At 61.2% G+C, this 2,134-nt stretch overlaps 1 protein-coding gene across 1 annotated transcript in view; it reads left to right on the top strand.

Annotated features, from left to right (window-relative positions):
* The window catches only part of LRRC46 (leucine rich repeat containing 46), a 7,166-nt gene extending 5,670 nt beyond the window's left edge, over positions 1-1,496 (top strand). Inside the window, exons 6-8 of the mRNA XM_057388722.1 lie at positions 30-244; positions 937-992; positions 1,452-1,496. Of these exons, the coding sequence (XP_057244705.1) occupies positions 30-244; positions 937-992; positions 1,452-1,496 (316 nt within the window). The remainder of the gene's footprint in view (positions 1-29; positions 245-936; positions 993-1,451) is intronic.
* The last annotated feature ends 638 nt before the right edge of the window (positions 1,497-2,134 follow it).

The raw sequence follows: 2,134 nt of genomic DNA, 5'->3' as shown, positions 1-2,134 counted from the left end.
GCTGGGGAAGGACAGCACACCCACCCCAGTCCCTTGGCCATAGGAAATTTGCTTTTCCCTGTTTTTTTCCCCAGGGATGTGGTGGTGGCAGCCCTGCCCCACCTCCTGGAGCTGGACTCGCAGCCCATCCAGAGAAACGCGGCCGAGGAGAAGCCCAGGCGGGGCTTTTCCAGCAGCGAGGAGGAGGATGATGACGATGAGGAGCTGTTCCCCGAGCCCAGGAGCCCCTTCAGCGCCGACAAAGGTACGGCTTTAGGGGCAGGGTTAGGGTTAGGGTTAGGATCAGGATTAGGGTCAGGGTTAGGGTCAGGGTTAGGGTCAGGGTTAGGGTCAGGGTTAGGGTCAGGGTTAGGGTCAGTGTCAGGGTCAGGGTCAGGGTTAGGGTCAGGGGCAGGGTTAGGGTCAGGGTTAGGGTCAGGATCAGGATTAGGGTCAGGGTCAGGGTTAGGGTCAGGGTTAGGGTCAGGTTTAGGGTCAGGATTAGGGTCAGGATTAGGGTCAGGGTTAGGGTTAGGGTCAGGGTTAGGGTTAGGGTTAGGGTCAGGATTAGGGTCAGGGTCAGGATTAGGGACAGGGTTAGGGTCAGGGTCAGGGTCAGGGTTAGGGTTAGGATTAGGGTCAGGGTTGGGGTTAGGGTGAGGGTCAGGGTTAGGGTTAGGGTCAGGGTCAGGATTAGGGTCAGGGTCAGGGTTAGGGTCAGGATTAGGATCAGGGTCAGGGTTTAGGGTCAGGGCACGCAGCTGCAGCTCCCCTGATTGCCACCCAGCAGATTTCCTGGAGGAACTGCACCGGGAGCTGGCCGGGCGCTCGCGGCGGCACCGCAGGGTCAGGTTTAGGGTCAGCGTTAGGGTTAGTGTTAGGATCAGGATTAGGGTCAGGGTCAGGGTTTAGGGTCAGGACACGGGGCTGCAGCTCCCCTGATTGCCCTCCTGGCAGATTTCCTGGAGGATCTGCACCGGGAGCTGGCCGGGCGCTCGCGGCGGCGGCGCAGGGTTAGGGTCAGGATTAGGCTCAGGGTTAGGGTCAGGGTTAGGGTCAGGGTTAGGGTCAGGATCAGGATTAGGGTCAGGATCAGGGCACGGGGCTGCAGCTCCCCTGATTGCCACCCGGCAGATTTCCTGGAGGATCTGCACCGGGAGCTGGCCGGGCGCTCGCGGCGGCGGCGCAGGGTTAGGGTTAGGGTCAGGGTCAGGGTTTAGGGTCAGGATTAGGCTCAGGGTTAGGCTCAGGGTTAGGCTCAGGATTAGGGCACGCAGCTGCAGCTCCCCTGATTGCCACCCCGCAGATTTCCTGGAGGATCTGCACCGGGAGCTGGCCGGGCGCTCGCGGCGGCGCCGCAGGGTCAGGTTTAGGATCAGGATTAGGGTCAGGGTTAGGATCAGGATTAGGGTCAGGGTTAGGGTCAGGATTAGGGCATGCAGCTGCAGCTCCCCTGATTGCCCTCCTGGCAGATTTCCTGGAGGATCTGCACCGGGAGCTGNTCAGGGTCGGCATAGGGTCAGGGTTAGGGTCAGGGTTAGGGTCAGGGGCAGGGTTAGGGTCAGGGTTAGGGTCAGGGTTAGGGTTAGGGTCAGGGTTGGGGTCAGGATTAGGGTCAGGGTTAGGGTTAGGGTCAGGTCAGGGTCAGGATTAGGGTCAGGATTAGGATCAGGGTCAGGGCACGCAGCTGCAGCTCCCCTGATTGCCCTCCTGGCAGATTTCCTGGAGGATCTGCACCGGGAGCTGGCCGGGTGCTTGTGGCGGCACCGCAGGGTCAGGTTTAGGGTCAGCGTTAGGGTTAGTGTTAGGATCAGGATTAGGGTCAGGGTTAGGGTTTAGGGTCAGGGCACGGGGCTGCAGTTCCCCTGATTGCCACCCGGCAGATTTCCTGGAGGATCTGCACCGGGAGCTGGCCGGGCGCTCACGGTGGAGCCACAGGGTCAGGTTTAGGGTCAGGGTCAGGATCAGGATTAGGATCAGGGTCAGGGCATGGGGCTGCAGCTCCCCTGATTGCCGTCCCGGCAGATTTCCTGGAGGATCTGCACCGGGAGCTGGCCGGGCGCTCGCGGCGGCGCCGCAGGGTTAGGGTTAGGGTCAGGGTTAGGGTTAGTGTTAGGATCAGGATTAGGCTCAGGGTTAGGGTCAGGATCAGGGC

The sequence above is a fragment of the Malurus melanocephalus genome, unplaced genomic scaffold (assembly GCF_030028575.1).
Source record: "Malurus melanocephalus ecotype Western Australia unplaced genomic scaffold, MMel_1.1 scaffold_2380, whole genome shotgun sequence".
Taxonomy (NCBI): Eukaryota; Metazoa; Chordata; class Aves; order Passeriformes; family Maluridae; genus Malurus; species Malurus melanocephalus.
The sequence above is the reverse complement of the archived record's forward strand: the minus strand, read 5'-3'. Positions and strand labels throughout refer to the sequence as shown.